The sequence below is a fragment of the Anser cygnoides genome, chromosome 17 (genome assembly GCF_040182565.1).
Source record: "Anser cygnoides isolate HZ-2024a breed goose chromosome 17, Taihu_goose_T2T_genome, whole genome shotgun sequence".
Taxonomy (NCBI): Eukaryota; Metazoa; Chordata; class Aves; order Anseriformes; family Anatidae; genus Anser; species Anser cygnoides.
The window spans coordinates 11,699,889-11,715,657 of NC_089889.1; the positions used below are offsets into that span (position 1 = coordinate 11,699,889).

At 48.4% G+C, this 15,769-nt stretch overlaps 1 protein-coding gene across 3 annotated transcripts in view; it reads right to left on the bottom strand.

Moving 5' to 3' along the window:
* The window catches only part of BICDL1 (BICD family like cargo adaptor 1), a 52,643-nt gene that overhangs the window by 5,777 nt on the left and 31,097 nt on the right, over positions 1-15,769 (bottom strand). For 2 of the 3 annotated variants that reach the window (XR_010825515.1, XM_048063856.2), the window contains exons 3-9: positions 14,081-14,197; positions 11,903-12,049; positions 10,566-10,745; positions 10,041-10,259; positions 8,739-8,882; positions 5,855-5,985; positions 3,060-3,180 (exon numbers count right to left, since the gene is read on the bottom strand). Coding sequence is in view for 1 of the 3 variants with exons in the window: in XM_048063856.2 (XP_047919813.1) it covers positions 3,060-3,180; positions 5,855-5,985; positions 8,739-8,882; positions 10,041-10,259; positions 10,566-10,745; positions 11,903-12,049; positions 14,081-14,197 (1,059 nt within the window). In the remaining 2 variants the exon portion in view is untranslated. Of the gene's footprint in view, positions 1-2,000; positions 2,110-3,059; positions 3,181-5,854; positions 5,986-8,738; positions 8,883-10,040; positions 10,260-10,565; positions 10,746-11,902; positions 12,050-14,080; positions 14,198-15,769 lie in introns of all 3 variants that reach the window. The other variant, XR_010825516.1, reaches the window with a different exon arrangement.

Genomic DNA, 15,769 nt, shown 5'->3' on the forward strand with positions numbered 1-15,769 from the left:
GATGGTAGTTTGTCTGCCAGCCAGCAGGCAAGGTCCTGAGCCCTGCGAGTCACCAGTGGGGTTCAGAGAGGAGCAGGAGAGGTGAGAAAGTGCCACCTTACCTCTTGTGACACTTCCAGGAGAGAAAAGGAACAACAGCCATCGCCTGAACCTGAATTAAGTATGAGAGGATTCCCCAGGGGAGCGTTAGGGTGTGGAGCTACGTGGACTGGGGAAGCTTTGGATCTTTTTAGAGCAGGACTAGAAAGGGAAGAGGCAGAGTTGAAGAGGTTAAGGCAAACATCAGCATTAAGGTGAGACAGGTTTCCAGAAGTGAAGCTGCCATGTAGAAATTTATGGCACTGGGATTTTGAAGGCAACTCTTCTGTCAGATGACGTGGGCACCCGGGCTTCAGTATGTCAGGTCTGTGTCCTTGGTTAATCACAGAATGAGGGACAGATTTGATTTTATGTATGTATTATATGTGTGTGTATATAGAATATATTTGCAAATATTGTGCTATTGAGAGTGTTCTGCCTTCTGGCTCCCTGTCCTTGTCCCATCCATGACGGGGGCAGAGCTGTGGTCCCTGCCTTGGTGTGGGGCAGGGGCACAGGAGTGCCTGGGGACACAGCAGGAGGACAGGCAGCAGGGCCATAAAGTGGTCCGTAAAGCTGGATGCCGTGGCACTGGCGTGCTCTGGGCCTTCAGGGCAGGAGTTTCTGCTCTTTTCAGGAGGAGTGAGGCAGAAGGAGGTGTAAGTGGTGTTTATCCTCTTTGTGAGCTGGAGTCAGGCTCCCTCACATGAGATAAGGGCTGGAGCTGCCCAGGGTGACCCCGGGGGCTGGCAGCTGTGCCCATGCAGGCTGCAGCTCTCCGCTAGCGTTGCAGCATTTTCTAACCTAACGGTGCCACTGTTGCTATTGCACTGAAGCCACTGAGCTCTTGTTTCAGAGCAGCTCTCCTCACTTCTAAGTTTGCTCCATCTTCATTCCTACCCCAGTAACCCCTCTCTTGTCCTCAGTCAGATAATGACAAACACCAGCGTGGGTCAGATTAGGCATGGGGGTAACGTCCAAGGCCTCGTCTGTGCTACCTTGTGCTAGGCTTGGACCTGACATTTGACATTTTGCTTGTGGTGTATTTTAGAGCCTGTATGACTAGTTGCTCATAGAAAACTGTAATCTCGATGGTCCCCCGTAAAGTGCAGACTAAAAGTGTGCAAGAGCAACGTTTTGTCATTTAAAGTCTCCATATATGCCCAGCTAAAGCAGCGAATCTCATCCCATTTTACTAGAAACACTTGACTTTGCAAGCAAGTCCCCAAAATAAGTAAATCACTTGGCTTCTTTTGTGAGTCTGTAGCGGAGCTTCTGTTCTGGGGACACCAGGTGCTTGAAAACTATTTTGCTACAGTATAATAGCACTTCAGGTCAGTACGTTGGAAACAACTTTCTGCACTGTGAATGGGCCTGATCCTCATCTCAGAGAGGCTGCTAGGAGCAGGATTGGGGTTGCTGTTTTGCTGTGGTTGGATGACAGTGTGTGAAGACAAAAAGCAAATGCCTATTGTCAAAACTCTAAGCTGGGGACGTTCCAGCAAATACAGATGGTATTAAGCAAGTAGGTCTGAACTGATACCTCTCATTCAAACTGAAGCAGAACTTGCAGAGTGTTTAGTATCACTTACTAGATAATGAGGCTGAGAAGCAAAATCCCAGCCTGTACTTCAGGACGTTTTCCAGATGCTAGATATGCTGAATCCACAGGGTTAATGATACGTTGACCTCAGCCTGGCTTTCCCCATGGTGACCTGGGAGGTAAAGCCTCACTGCAGGGTGCTGCCCCTTTCGCCCTGGCCTGGTGCTGGGGGATGCAGGATTCTGAGGGGTGATGGAGAGCCCCCACTGGCCTCTCTTGCTGGATGATGGTGAGGACAGAGGCAGATGTGGGTGATGGCAGCAGTGAATGGAGCAGGCGAGGGGATGGCAGGTGCTTGGCAAGGGCACAAGGAGCTCACCTCAAAGGCAGGAGGGGTGTACGACTAAAGCTGTTGGTACAGGAACTGAGAAAGGCCACTAGATCAGAAACCAAAGGAGCCAGATAGTAAAAAGCCCTGAGGAAGCAAACTGTAAGCAGGAGAAAGAGAGAGAGAGAGAGAGAAAAAGAGAAACGAAAACACAGTGGAGTTGAAACAGGAGCAAGGTTGTATGGGAAAGGTTTCTACTGGTCAGGCTGGTTGTTAGTAGAGCTGGGGTCTTGCATGGTCTGTGACAAATTACTGTAACTAGCTTGGATCTTTTCTCTTACATCTGCTCATTTTCTGTTAAAGCTACCCTCCCTCGGTGCTAGTTTTTTAGAGGACACAGCTATGTCTGCTGTCAAGGGCTCTCCGTTTTTGCACGGGTCTTTCCCACTGACCCCAAGCAGAGCATCTCTGGGGCAGCTGCCAAACTGCTATGGGTTTGAGATTTGATTTTTGTTGTTATTGATATTTTTCTTTTCTTTTACCTTGGTGGAGAGCTGGGATTTTAGCTTTTCCATCTTGCCAGATCTTCTGAGTGGATGAAAACAGTGCAGCTATACCATGAAACCATCGCCACAACCTTCCTGCCTCCCACCCTTCTGTTTAGTTATGGAAACACAAGGACATGCTGTGTTCACATATCCACAAGGCTGCGACCACCCAGGGATACCTCGCATGGACACCTCCCCAGAGAAACATCAGGTTGTTCTACAAAGCATACGATACCCGTGCCACATGCAACCACGAGATCCAGTTTGTTTCCCCATTTTAAATGGATATTCCTTTATAATTAATTAAAGGGATATAACTGTATAACTAATTAACAATTCACAGCTGAAAGGATTTGAACAGAGGACTGTTCCCCCCTCACCTCCAACCCCCCCTTCCCTGATTACTACGGTATCACTGGCTTCTGCAGAGCTGAAATCAAATGCTCATATCTACAGATGCTCAGGCTGAGAGCACAGTGAGCCCATGGGGAGGGGGAAATGTCACCCAAAGGTGACTGTGCGTCCCCTGGACCCTGCCCTGAGGCGATGTGGGGCTGCTCACCTGCCAGGCCTCCAGCTGCTGCGAGAGGTTCACCTTCTGCTGGATGGCGTCCAGCAGCTGGCTGTTGAGGGACATCATGTCAATCTTGCACTTGGCCAGCTCCACCTCCACCGCATTCTTCCTGGGGGGAGAGCAAGAAATAAGACATTTGACTTACTTTTAAAATTATTTTAAGGAAATGTTAAACATATCCTTGAGGAGAAGTCAACAATTTAGTTATTTGGCAAGTCCCCAGATTCTAAACAGTTCATCTCCATTGGAGGACTGGACTGTCTACTTATCTGAAGAGTGGGCCAGAACTGCAGACATCCTTACTATAAAAACAGCAGATTTCAGGTAAGCACGTTATAAAAAAAAAATAGGAAAAGATATTCAGATATGCTACTGTGCAAATAATGTAGTATGCTTGAATGATGTGCAGGATATGCCTTTAAAAGTGGAGAACTAAAATGAGGTAGAATCTACAAATAATTTTTTTGCATTTCCTCTGTTCACTAATGCATAGGAAATGAAATGGTATGTGTTAAAAAAAAAACAACACAAACAAGAACAAATAATCTTTCTCTGCTCACTCGATCAATAAGTTGCAATATAAAACAAACAAAAAAAACCCTCAGCAATTACAACTCTGCTTTCATTTTCTAGAGATAGGACTTGGATGGAAGGAAGAACCGAAGGAAGAAAGTTTATTGTGCCACTTGCTTCCTGAGAATGAGAAACTGTTAAAATTGTTTGAATTACATATTAAGTTTTAAAGAAAGCTCCCAATTTCAATGGGGATGTGCTGGCTGTCAGGAATGCTGCTGCTGTGTGTTTTCCCAGGCATTCAGTGGGCAGATGAGCCCATGGCTGAGCTCTGAATGTGTGATGGGTGGGATGCTCCAGCTGCCACAGGGTAGTGGGAAGGAGCTGTCCTCTGGGAAGGAGCAATTTCCTAAGCTGCCTGAGCTGGAAAATGCTGCTCACTGTGCTGGGAGAGCACAGGTAAGCGCAAACTGCCTGGCCTTAAGTTTTCAATTAATTGCTGTGTGATGGGAAACTGTAATGTGACTTGCTGTGAACCATTTTTCCTTGAAAATATTTTTGGGGTGAATAATTGCATCTTATTAATTGCATCTAATTCATTGCCTCCTAAGAGCTCCCTCATGCTCCCCTACAGAAAAGCAATTTGGGAATTTGTGTTTATATTCCAGGTAGTGGCTGCTTAACACCTTCTATTATAAGATCCTATTTTCCTATTGCTTCCCATGTTGCCAAACTTCAGCTTCAAGCTAAAAATTTTCCATGCCAGATGTCTGCCTCAGGCAGTGATTTTATTTTTGTTCAGAGGGGTTTTTTTTGGTAGCGCTTCAACAAAAGTGACTTAACCCTTGAGTTGCAGGGCAGGCAGAGCATCGCATGCCTGTCAGGCTGCTCGCTGCAGGGGAGCAGCCCCTTAGTCTGCAGAGGGGTTCTTTCATTTCCAGCAACGAGATGCCCTTGTCTGCTTTCACTTGCAGCTACTGCTCATTAATCACTTGCCACTCAACCATGCACACTTGTCACGTCCCTTTTCTCTGGGCTTCTGCCACTACAGGACAGTCAGCTGTAAATGTTAGTGCTTTGTCCCAGCAGGGTCATTAACCGCTGCAGAGAAGCCGTACCTTTCCACTCCCAGCTATGGGTCTGAGCACCTTAAATAGCTTTTTGCTATGAAGCTCCTCATTGCTGCTTGGATATTACAGTGGGATTTATCACGGCGGCAGCGTGTTGCCATAGCCACGGCAAGAACCAGCAACCCACATGCACGGGAAATGTCAGAACAACCTCTCCGCGCCTGGCTGTGCAGCTGGGATGCTCTTGATTTGTGCCAACAGATGGAGGTGTAACAGAGGACAGTGACAGGAATTTGGTAGCTGGATACACAGGCAAGAGCAGCATGAATGATTAGGTCACGTAAAAAAATAGTATCTGTGCATGCAGACTTAGCCCCCTGCATCTGCAGGGGTACAATGCTCTCACCTCCTCCTCTTTTGAGCACCTGAGGAGTAGGCATGGCTGTAAGGAGATAGACTGGTGGTATCCAGGCCCATCTCATTTTGGAGGAGATTATCAGGTGTTTCCTTTCTACCTAGAGCACAGGGGGGTGAATGTTTCTGTCTTTCTGCTTGGGGAAAAGAGTGCTTGGGGCAGCACTGTTCAGCAATGCTGTGGGGCAGGGCGGCAAGCTGAGGCGCAGAGCCAGGGAAGGGGTACGGGGCAGCAAAACTGCAGAGGTCTGCAAGGAGGAGGACAGTGAAAACAAAGATTCAAAATGGTGGGAGAATCCTGACCAGAGAAATAGAGAATCATAGGACTGGAGATGCAAAAAAGACCCTGGAGCAGGAAAAGAGAGAGAGTGACCAGAGAAACGGTTTAGGGAAGAGGTCTATGCAGGGCTGTAATGGGGATGGGCAGGGGGCAGGGAAGCAGGGCTTGTGTGACTGGAATAACAAAAGAAAAATAAGAAGAATAGGACAAGACCTAGTGATTCCACTTGCTGTGCCTCAGACCAGTACCACAGATGGCAAAACAGGTTCACAGTGTCCTTCTAAACACTCCCAGTCCTGCCGAGAAGAGGCTCCTGAGATCTCCTGCTCTGCTCCTGACCTCCTGGCAGCATTTTCTACCACCAGCAAGACTGAGACTTGCTCCATTGCTTTGTCACAGCTACTGAAATTTCGGGAGGGTGGAAAAAAATCACCCTGGAGGCATCTGCTGCTGAGGAACTCCTTTGTTGCTAACTCAGCCTGGCGTTGGCTGTTCACCCCACTTACTTGGCGATGGCTTCATCTCGGTCCCTGATGGCCTGCAGGAGCCGTTCGCTCGTCTCCTTGTCTTCAGCAGCTCCTCGCAGCCGGTCCCGCTCCTCCTTCAGCGTCGTCATTTCCACGCTCAGCAGCGTGACCTGTGGTCAGAGGGGAGGCATGAAACCCAGGGTCACTAGGACAAACACACCATGAGCAGGGGAAAAAAAAACAAGCCAGGTGGGCCAACCTGGAGACTGAGGTCCCCTGCCTGTAGGAGAAGCTGCATCTGCGAGCAAAGGGCTGCTAGTGTTGGTGCAACCCCTGGTGAACTGTGCTGGCTTGCCTAGGGGTGCAGGCACTGCTGTTCTGAGCAAGACAAGTCACCAGGGTGAACTCGGTCACATTCAGCAACAGCACCAGGAGCCATGCAGCCATGTGGGGCAGGACCCACCTGTGACTTTGTCAGCTTTAAACCCAGTGTGGCACCAGTACTGAAACACCTCCCTCTTCGAGCGGTTTGTCTTGTGCATGCATCCTTTTTGTCCTTACTCAGACTACATTGTTGCCAATATCATCTAGCAGCAAGAGAAACTTCTTTTGGTGGGGGGAACAACGACATCATTGTGTCTTCCAAACCGGTATGAAGCTGAAGACAAAGGACGTGAAAATTCCCTTTCATGCCACAGAAGGTGTTACTGGCACGTCTTAAAATTTAATTAGACTTTAAAATACGTGCAGTCTTAAATAGTCTGAGAGATGATCTGTTGTTTTGGTCCTGTGCAGAGTGAGTTAATAGGGTGTGAAATCATGCAAGGATCGCATTAGCACAGCTCTGCAATATTTCATACACATTTAATTTCTTTGTCTATGGCACACGTGTGCTCCGTTACGCTGCTCCACCACCTGGAAACCCTTCCAGCACCTGACCCACCTCCCTTCTCTGAACGCAGCTTGGTAGTACGTGAGTCCTCAAAGAAATCTTAAAATAGAGGGCAGACAGTCAAAAAGGGCTCATCACATTGAGGACGTGGGAGGATCTGCTGCTAGAACAGCATGGTTGGGTCGGGGGGAAGGCAGGCGTGAGTGCAGCGCGTCTGTATGTATGCAGTGGCTTTGCTGTCCTATGCTGGGGAACGGGGAAACCCTCCCTGAGCCATGCCCTCCTGCAGCCCAGCGTGGGACACACCGCTCAGAGTGACGATGTGATGGAGAGCAGGGGCAGGAGCTGTGTGAAAGGTGCTGAGCACTTCTGCTGACATCCCAGGGTGGTGGTGGTGGCGGTGAGTCAAGAGGCAGAACTGCATTTGGGATAGGTTTGGGGTTTGCAATTGCACCAACGATTGGGATTTGCAGGTAGGGAGGGTCCTGAAGTCCTTCTATGCTAGGGACTTTGGGGAGGACCAGTCACAGCAGAGAGCAATCAAGTGTTGCTCCCTCCTGGTGTCCCATCAAGGGTACATGAGCCTGAGAGCCGTGCTGAGGAGGTGCTGCATCCAGACAAGTGTGCTGGTGTACAGATGTTCACTCAAAAAAAACAAACTGTGAGTAAGCCTCTCATGGTCTGTCAGCATAGCCAGGCTGCAGGGATCAAACCCTTGTTTTCACCATCTCAGATGTTCTTAAGGGTGAGGGAGGACCTGCAGGCGGTGCACAGCAGTCCCTGGCAGCACAGCCAGAGCATGTCTCACTGGTGGCAGCAGTCTGGACCCTTGAAGATGGTATTGCTGAGAGAAGTGGTCCTCAGGGAAGAACAGGCACTAGTGCTGCTTCCTTGCTGCAGTCTGCATCTAATCAGCTGCTTCAGCAGCAAGGCATCCTTGTACATGCACAGCTGTCACTGACAGGAGTATCTAATGATGCTCTTGCTCTTTTTCCTTTGGCACCATGGTGGGAGCTCCCATAGCCCTATGTGAGGCTGTCAGACCCCGGGTTGTGCTGACTTTTTGGTCAGGGATCTGTTTTCTTTTCCCTTCTCCAAAGGGATACAGCAAAAGGGCGATATAGCAGTGATGGCAAAGCCAGCCAACAGTGTTAACCCCATTCTCTGCTCCAATACAACAGGTGCTATGTGAGCAGCTGTGCCAAAGGCTGCTTCTGCCACAGGCTCCAGATCTCCCCTGGCACGTGGAGACTTCTGCCATAGAGACGGGGTTTGCCAAGTGTCTCCTTGGGTGCCTGTCTCCATTTACTGCTTTTGGTATATGACTTTGGATGATCCTGCTGGTCTCAGTGTGGATGGATGCACTCTGATTCAACTCTTTGCGTGTGGAGTTTTGTTTCAGGGTTGAATCATTCGTTGCTGCTGTGTTTGCTTTAGTGTTAGCCAGTCCCTGTTGGCCCGGGGTACTGCCTGGTGTCAGGTTGGGTGATTAGGGTTCTCTGGGTGTGCATTTAGTGAAGCCGCCAGGATGCTGCTGTGGGACATGCTGGAAGGGGGTGAGTCTTGCACCACGTACAGCACAGCAGCACTAGTTTGTTCAGCAGGTGCATCTACCCTTAGGTAAATGCAAATAATAAAATATAAAAGCACTAGGAGGGCTTAGTGCAAGCAAGATGGGTCAGATTGGGTACCTATGGGTTCCAGTTCCCCATATCAAACAGCCTTGTACTTTGCTGAGAAAAGTTTAAGTGAGACAGACTGGCTGCTAAAGCAGATTGGGTGCAAGGTTTAAATGAAGTTTGGCTGCTTGAGATGATGTCTGGGATGGGCTCCTGGGCACTTGCAAAAGGAACTCATCTTACATATGTGAAGCTTCTGCACTGAGTTTAACAGAGAATCCCTCATCCAGCCATAGCTGGTGCTTGCCCAGATGCTCCTGGGCTACTTATGGTGATCTCTTCCATGGAAAGTGTGTCTTGGGGATGAACACTGGTGTTACAAGGCCACCTGTAAAGTATGGGAATCACTAACCTGGCTGTGCAGTCGCTGCAGCTCCTCCAAACTCTGCCTCAGTTTCCCCCGTTCTCCCTCCATTAACTCCCTCAGGGCTCGTGAGTCCTCACTTGTTCGCCTGATCTGTTCCTCCAAGGTGTCATCATCGCTTCGCCGAGAGCTCTGAGAGCAGGAGAGAAATCTCTTGATCGATTTTCATTAAAAAAATTCAATTACATTAATCTGGTGCTTGTTTGAGGTGGAGGGTACTAAAAAGGAAGATGAAAGTGTGAATGTGACTTTGGCAGCGTTTCAGTTTTGTTTCCATAAACCTCCACAGTGGAAACATGCTCAGCCAAGGGTAGCGCTTCTACACATGATAAAAAACATTCAGACATGGTCTCACATCAGCATAAATTGAATTTACTGAGACCTACTGACCGCTTGGTAACATGTGTCTATAATTTCTGTGACTGTAGACCTTTTGCAAGACTCTCTGGTTTTGATTTAACAAATAAAACTTTAAGTCCTTGCTCAGCTTTCTTACCAACTGCTACAGGTACTGAAGGTGAGTGCTTGCACATGGCTCTGCAGTTGCAGAGTCTGTACTGCCTCCATCAGCACGGCCTCTCAAATAAGTCATACTGGCAGTGCACTTAGCTTGCAGGTGATGAAAATAGGCCTGATTTGGAGCCTTTGCAAAAAGCCAGGTGTTTTCTCATAATTTTGTACTCCTGTGGATGCTGAGCAGTCCCCTGAGCCACCCCCTCTTCACTCACAGCACCAAGGCCCATGAACACCACTGTGTGCCAGCAAAACCCTTCACCTGTTGATTGATTCATGTCTGGCAGCTCTCCCCAAAACATTTCTATTCAGCCTCAGTTGTAGGGGCAGAACCTATCTACATAGGGTTAGAATGGTTTTACAATATTGCTAATACAACAAGGTTAGGAAAATTGTAACAGAAACAACTGAACTGCAGTGTACAAGCCCATCTGCAGTATTTCCATATTGAAAATCTAGCTTATTGCAAACGTAAAATAAAGTCTACTTTAATTACTTTTCCAGAATGACTCCCAGACTGAGGGTTACTTGAGAGTGTAACCTTGAAACTCATGGGGTCTAACCAGTGCAAGCTGGAATCCCATGTACTGGTTTGGCTCTTGGCTGACCAGTTGAGACACAGAGCCTGTTGTGCACCATGAAAGCCCATCTCTGTGGGCCACGGAGGCTTTCTCAGAGACCAGGGACTTCAGGATCAAGTGGGAGCTTGTAACAAGCTCTCTCACCTTGGCAAGGGGGCATGTGCAACAACGGGCTCTCACCATGCTACTGACTCACCGTGGAGTCTGCCCCATCCAGCACGTTTTGTATCAGTCTTTTCAGCTCGCTGAGAGCTGCCCGTAGGCTACCAGCTGGGACGTCTTTGGCTGATGAGGTTTCTGAAGACTCATCCATGGAGGAGTCTGTGGAGACTGCGGAATCTGCGCTGTCATTTCCTCTGAGATGGGAGCAGAGATATCGCACTTGGCAATATGCTTCCCAGAGCTGCAGCCTCAGCTGGAACGAGAGAGCCTGATGTTAGCTTGGGATGTCAAGGCTGCGGAGGTCCACCTTCTATGGCACGATGAGGTGTGTGATTGCTCACACCTATCACAAATATTCACCTGGATTGCTATGTTGGTTTTGAAATGGATGCAGAGATTTACTTGCATACAGTAAAAGGGTGTTCATACCAGAGCTGGGACCACAGCCCTATTTCTGGCTGTTGGTTCAGCTCCAAATCCAGATTCAATGCATTAAGCTCCCTCTCCCTCTGGGACTGGTGAAGTCCATGAGCTTTCCCAGGGGCAGGAGGGCAAATACCTGTTCTCGTTCTTGTTCCAGCTCCTCTGCCTCCATGCTCTGCTCTATCTCAGATAGCAGGGATGTGCTGGTTGTGTTGAAATTTTGGAGACTTCTCTCCTCACTGAGCTCTTCTACCTTCCCTTGCAGCTGCCGGTAGGATAGCCGCACCTCCTGGAGCTCCAGCTGGCTTTGATGCAGCTTCCAAAGAAAATCAAAGAAGCAGGGAAAAAAATGTTAGTGGAGGTGGTATGGACTGGATGAATCTCTTGGTTTGTGAAGGAGCTGAGAGGGAGGAACAGGTGGCGTGAAAGAGGGCTTCCAGCCAGGAGGAAAGTACCTTTGGCTGTTTTTACTACTTATTGGAGCTTAATAATCTCCAAATGTTATTAGACACTGTTTGGGCTTTGGAATATCCTGAAAGACAAAATTAGCAGTTTAATAAGTGCTAAAATGAGGAACATTGTGAAGAAATTGGGACCTGTGTAAAAAAAAATTGCTAAAACTAACAGAGCAAAAAGTGAATCCAAAAAGAAAAGTAATATAAATACATATTGAAAAAAAATCTATACAGAAATATAAACATACTGATCAGCTAAATCCTAACACACAAAACTCAGATGTCAAACTCCCTAATTCACTGGTTTGCAATCTGAGTTAATGGAGTGTTTTAAACACACAAGATGCAACATTGGCATTGATTTGTTTTGGGGTTTATCTGTGGTCACCCAACTGTATAATTCTGTAAGCACTGGGCTGCAGTTTGCCTGAGGGGGAGCAGCCACTGCTGTGCACAGAAACCGTGCATGGGGCTGGTGCACAGCCAGGTGTCATGCGAGCAGTGGAGCTGAACGCAGCAGGGCTGTGGATGCTGGGGAGGACAGTGCTGTCTGACACATCAGCAGGTTTCTCATCTCTCTAGGGAGAGGAAAAAAAAGATACAGGTTGTTCTGGGGATCTAGGGGTACAGTGGTTGTCAGCTCGCAGAAGAGAAGTAAAATCTTGCTCTCCACTAAGAGGCCCAAAGTTGCAGATAGGTCAACTTGTTCTCCAAAGAGTGACATTTGGTGAGATGGCTTGCTGGGAAACTGCTTGAGCTGTGACAGCCACAGGCTGGTTACTGTTCTCTGAAATATTATAAAGGAGCTTCTTCTAGAGCCAATTCTACTATTAAAAAATTAAGTAATATGACCAGTGCTTTCCAGTTCCTTTTACATTTCCTTCCTTGCATTTTATTTTTCCGGTTGTTCTGCCTCCTAGTTCTTGATTATCTTCCTTGTCAATTTTACCTCAAACCACATCTTTGACACAATTTCCCCGTTCCTTTGCTCCTCCTTCTCCCATTGCTGTCTCCTCACCTGCAGGTCCTTATCATGGCTTTGTCTCTCCAGGATGAGGACTCGGTCCTGCAGTTCCTCCACGGTTCCCTGGAGCAGGTCATTCTCCTCCATCATGGCACTAAGGCGATGCTCCAGCTCCCGCTTTCTGTCCGTCAGCATTTTGATCTGCAGAGGAATGAGAGCTGGCGTTGGACCCCATGCTTTCCAGGAAGTGCAGAGGAGCGAAATCACATTTCCATGAGAGAAATGAAGCAGAAAAAAACAAAAAGTATGTATGTACGTATCCTGTACCTGTGTGTGAAAGAGAAACTGTACCTCTGTGTGTGGTTACTCACTTAGGAAGGGTCTGAATGGAAACTTCTCCTTCCCCACACTGCAGGGGCAGTTCCAAAGGGTCTCACTGTGCATTGGCAGGCCAGGGAGCTGGCAGAAATGTCCAAAGGGATAAAGCGGAGCCTGGTCCCTTGTACCCTGGGAGTACCATGGGAAAAGTTACTTTTCCTGGCCTGTCCCTGACTGAGCAAAAGGTGGGATTTTCTCCTGTGTGAGTGCTGGAGAGCACGGGGAGAGCCTCTGGGCTCTTGCTCCCCATGGAGCTGTGCCATGGCACTGCCTGCACACTTTTTTTAATTGCTGCACGTTCACCAGGCCCTCATCAGGGATTTTTCTTTCTTTCTACTCATAAAGACTCCTTTCTGTGCCATGCTTATTTTTAGTTTTCAGTGTTCGGCTGCCTTTAAAATTGGTTCATTTCTTTTAATTGTCAAGGGCAGCAGTTTTAGGTGAAGAGGGACAATGTGCCAAACAAAACCTCTGTGATTCACTTAGCTGGGAACAGTGCACAGGATGAATCAGCACTAGCCAAGGTCACTTCTTGTTTAACCAAGAAAAAGGAATGTTTTCCCATATTTGTGCACACAGGACCTTTGGGGACTGTGCATGCCATTCACCACTACAGTACAACCCTAAATATTCCCTATGGTCTCCTTTCAACTCCTTTCAGCATGGGCCATAGACTAATTCAGCAAATTCCTACTGCTTTCTTGGCCTCTATGGGACCCTGTCTTTTTGTTGCTTTCCAGGTTGCTGGAAATGTTTGGTTGCATGAAGAAATATTAACAAAGTGTGTGGCCTTGCTATTTCTGCAGGGTAAAGGCTGCTGTAGGTATTAGAAAGCTGCTTTTAGGTGACTAATGGTTTCTGAAATATCTCTTCCCACCACCATCATGATTTGTGTGGGTTGGAGAAAAGGGGTGCGAGAAAAATAAGAGGTATAATACGGAGATTGTACTGAGAGTAAGTATTTGGTATCCAAGCCGGTAATGAACACCCTGAGAATGACTGCGTAACAGAAAACCGTTGCTCTGCTGAGGGCCCTGGGCCATAGGAACAGGGGAGAGGGATTTGGAAAGCAAGAGACAGGAAGAAGGTGAGGGGAGGCATACACAGTGACAGGCATGCATGGTGACGGGGATGCACGCGCGGGCAGCCCCCCTCCAAGCCTCCATACTTACTTCAAGGACCTGCTGCTCCACACCGAGGGGAGGGGAAGAGAAGGCAAGGGACCAGCAGGGAGCAGGTGGGAGCAGGAGAGAAGAAGAAATTGAGAGATTTTAGGAAAAGCTCTTCCTGATAGCTTAAAAATAAAAAAGCGGCAGGGTGGTAGAGTTGAACATCTGCCCCACTAGCTCCAGTGAGTCCCATCAGGGAAGGAAAGAAAAAGGAAGATAATATCATCCCTGCTAATGTACCAGAGCTAAACAGGCAGGGGCTCCTTGCTTTCACGCATGCATGGCTCAGAGGCAGGAGAGGATTGCTGCTTTCTTTGCAAGCATGAGGAACAACAAAAAAACAACCTTGCAGACCTTCTCAACATACCCCTGAGTTTAAGCTGTACAGACAGCAGCCCCACAAGACTTAACTCCACAGTTAAGTTCCTGGAAGATCCTTCCCATCCATTCATTTGCAGGTGTGCTTGTGGCTGAGGCAGCAGTACAAGCTGGCCCTTGCCAACCTGGCCAGCTCTGTGTTGCAGCAAAAGTCCTTACTGGGGGAGTCTTCTGCACCACAGCTATCAAACTTCTTGCTCATCCCAAGCAACTGGGTTTGTTCACCCAGTTCAGAGGGGTTTGTTATATGGGTTAGAGCAGCCCTGGCTGCCTTTCGAAGGAGAGAGGCTGAGCACGAGTTACTCACCTCAGCCTGGAGGCTCTCGAGCCGCACGATGTGTTGGCTGCTGGAGGAGTTCTTCTCCCGGAAGTCCTCCCGGAGGCTGTGGACCTGCAGGGAGAGCTGCCGCTCCACCTCAGATGCCTGCAAGGAGAACACCAGCTGGCATTACCTTGGGGGTTGTCCCATGGCAGTTATCTCCTCCTGTGCAGGGGAAGGTCTGCAGACCTGCCCCTGTATGACTTCTGCACAACCCCTGTTTTTGGCAGAAACTCTGAGGCCTGTAGAGTTTGGACCAGGAAAAAGCTCGTCCTGGACAGAGGCTAAGGAGAGCAGCCACTTAGACCATGTTATTTTCCCACAGGACTGGCACAGGGACACAGCCCACAACTTCCTCCTGCTGCAAAATAACATGATGACTCCTGTGCCTCACAGGGAATTTAGTTTTCCTCATAAACAGTAGCCCAGCTGGGGCTGAGGAGGCGAGCAGGCCGCTCACAAAGGCAGTGAGGGAGCCAATCTCCACAGACCCCAGAAAACACCGCTGTTGGATTTACACTTTCTAAACTTCTGAACAACTTTGGTGCAGCTTTAAAACAAGTGCCCTTTGCCTCTGATTCCTGGCTCCTGTCAGGGCCAGACAGAGAAGCATCCACTCCAGGTGACTGTCAGTGGGGCTTCGCTGGGCTTGGCCCTCTTTCCCATTTTGAAGGAGGGATGCCCCAGTTATGCGGGGTGGTTTGAGGACAGCAGAAAGGCCATTCCTTACCTACAGGATCCAGGCTGCAGACAGGCTGTATAAATGACAGCTTAGACATTTAACTACCCTCTGGACAGTTTCACTGCTGATTTTTACACGGTGAACACACTTGTTTAGGTTTGTAGGAGAACATAAGGTTTTTATGACAAATCCCTAATGAGATAGCAGAAATGGATGGTTCTCTGTTTAATTAGCCTCCATCAGGTTCCATTACACTTAGGCACAGACTTCCCCCCTGGCAGATTAGCTGGAAGTGAATTAATCCCCCTCAAGATGTGGCACTGCCATCCTGCTTGGGGCACAGGCAGAACTGTATGTCCAACGGCAATGCCACCAGTGGCCCCATGCCTCAAACAGGGAGATAAGATGGGAGGGAGTGACGGGGGCAAGGAGAGAAAACCCCCAGCAGGGTCAGCAGTTGTTGGCAGGTTTGGGAGTCCATCTTACGTCCGTCAAATGTGGGTCTGGGCTGACAGGGAGCCCAAGGCAGCAGCTCTACCAAAGGGTGCAATGACTTTGTTCCAACAGCTCCTGACTCAAGGAATGAACACAGATCCAGCCTGAGCTGCCCATGGAGATGACACTATCCCTTTTAAAAATGGTCCCTTAATTTCTGCAGCCTGCAGCAAATGAATCCAAATCAGAAGCAAGAGACAAAAGGCTGTTCCACCTCCATCAGGTGGAGAAACTGTGGCTGCCCCAACACAATCTTTGCAGGGGCAGCAGGAGACAGAAACATGGCTGCAGAAATCAGCCAGGTTCTGACCACTGGCTTCTGGAACAAGAAAGAGTTTCCTATAATAAGAAATAATCTTGTCTACCGATTGATTTTTAGTTCCCTTCCTATCCTATGTCAGCATAACCAGTATTTTCACCTTCTTTAAAGCCCCACAACAGAGGCCTTTGCGTACTCCCCCTGCCTCTCCCATTTATTTATTAAATAAAGCTTCTTTGCA